This window comes from Oryx dammah, unplaced genomic scaffold (assembly GCF_014754425.2).
Source record: "Oryx dammah isolate SB20612 unplaced genomic scaffold, SCBI_Odam_1.1 HiC_scaffold_274, whole genome shotgun sequence".
In the NCBI taxonomy this organism is placed as follows: domain Eukaryota; kingdom Metazoa; phylum Chordata; class Mammalia; order Artiodactyla; family Bovidae; genus Oryx; species Oryx dammah.
The window spans coordinates 7,713-9,232 of record NW_024070441.1 but is presented as its reverse complement, the minus strand read 5'-3'; the positions used below and the strand labels follow the sequence as shown (position 1 = coordinate 9,232).

Genomic DNA, 1,520 nt, shown 5'->3' with positions numbered 1-1,520 from the left:
GAAACAAAAACTCTATATTTGATTAACATGTGGCAACATACTTATTTTTAAAATTTAACCTCTTAAAAACTTAACAAGAAATAAAATATATGTATATATATGTTTATGTATATGTATGCATTTTAGGATGACCACATATATTATTTAAAATTCCATTTAAAAACAGGAAATATCACTGAAAGTGGTTCTGAATACATTTTTATGCCACAAAGGTATAAGGTGACATAGCTCTTTGCAGAGACTTCTCTTTAACCCTGGACACTAACTCAGTTCCTTCTGTCGTAGGGCTATGGGAGACAATATGACCTCTGTCACAGAATTCATCCTACTGGGATTTCCCCTTAACACAAGGACTCAGATGCTCCTCTTTGGGCTCTTCTCCCTGTTCTATGTCCTCACCCTGCTGGGGAACGGGGTCATCCTGGGGCTCATCTCACTGGACTCCAGACTGCACACCCCCATGTACTTCTTCCTCTCACACCTGGCCATCGTTGACATGGCCTACGCCTGCAGCATGGTGCCCCAGATGCTGGTCAACCTCCTGAGTCCAGCCAAGCCCATCTCCTTTGCTGGCTGCATCACACAGACCTTTCTCTTCTTGACATTTGCTGTCACAGAATGTCTTCTCCTGGTGGTGATGTCCTATGATCGGTATGTGGCCATCTGCCACCCCCTCCGGTATTCAGTCATCATGAGCTGGAGAGTCTGCATCACGCTGGTGGTGACTTCCTGGACCATTGGAGTCCTTCTGTCTTTGGTTCATCTAGTGTTACTTTTACCCTTACCCTTCTGCATGGCCCAGAAAATCGATCATTTCTTCTGTGAAATCATGGCTGTTCTCAAACTTGCTTGTGCAGACACACACATCAATGAGCTTATGGTACTGGCTGGAGCAGTTTCTGTGCTAGTGGGACCCTTCTCCTCAGTTATAATCTCGTATGTGTGCATCTTCCGTGCCATCCTTCGGCTCCAGTCGGGGGAAGGGCAGAGCAAAGCCTTCTCCACCTGCTCATCTCACCTCTGTGTGGTCGGACTCTTTTATGGCACAGCCATTATCATGTATGTTGGACCCAGATATGGGAACCCCAAGGAACAGAAGAAACATCTTCTCCTGTTTCACAGCCTTTTCAACCCCATGCTCAATCCCCTCATCTATACTCTTAAGAATTCAGAAGTTAAGAATGCCATGAAAAGAGTGCTGGGAATAAAGAGTTTTATGAAAAGATGATCGCATCAGGGTTGACAATGACCTAGGTGGATATTATTTCAAAAGCTCTTAAGCCCAACCCCTCATAAGATTATCTGAGATGCTTATTTAAAATAGAGTAAATCTTCTGACCCACCGTTAGATCACTGATTCAGTAGATGTGGGAAGTATTTTAGAAAACTGCACTTTTAAATATTATCATTATCCAAATATTACCAATAGCAATTTGTGATGTTATTGAATGTTATAGACCAATATTTGGAAGTCTCAGATCTAGAATAACATGCTTTATAATTTCTTCATCAAGCTATGT

General features: G+C 42.4%; 1 protein-coding gene across 1 annotated transcript; it reads left to right on the top strand.

The window, feature by feature from the left end:
- The first annotated feature begins 289 nt into the window (after positions 1 to 289).
- Positions 290 to 1,228, top strand: LOC120859224 (olfactory receptor 13-like). Its single transcript, XM_040235407.1, has one exon. It carries the CDS (start codon positions 290 to 292, stop codon positions 1,226 to 1,228), a length of 939 nt encoding a protein of 312 aa, XP_040091341.1.
- The last annotated feature ends 292 nt before the right edge of the window (positions 1,229 to 1,520 follow it).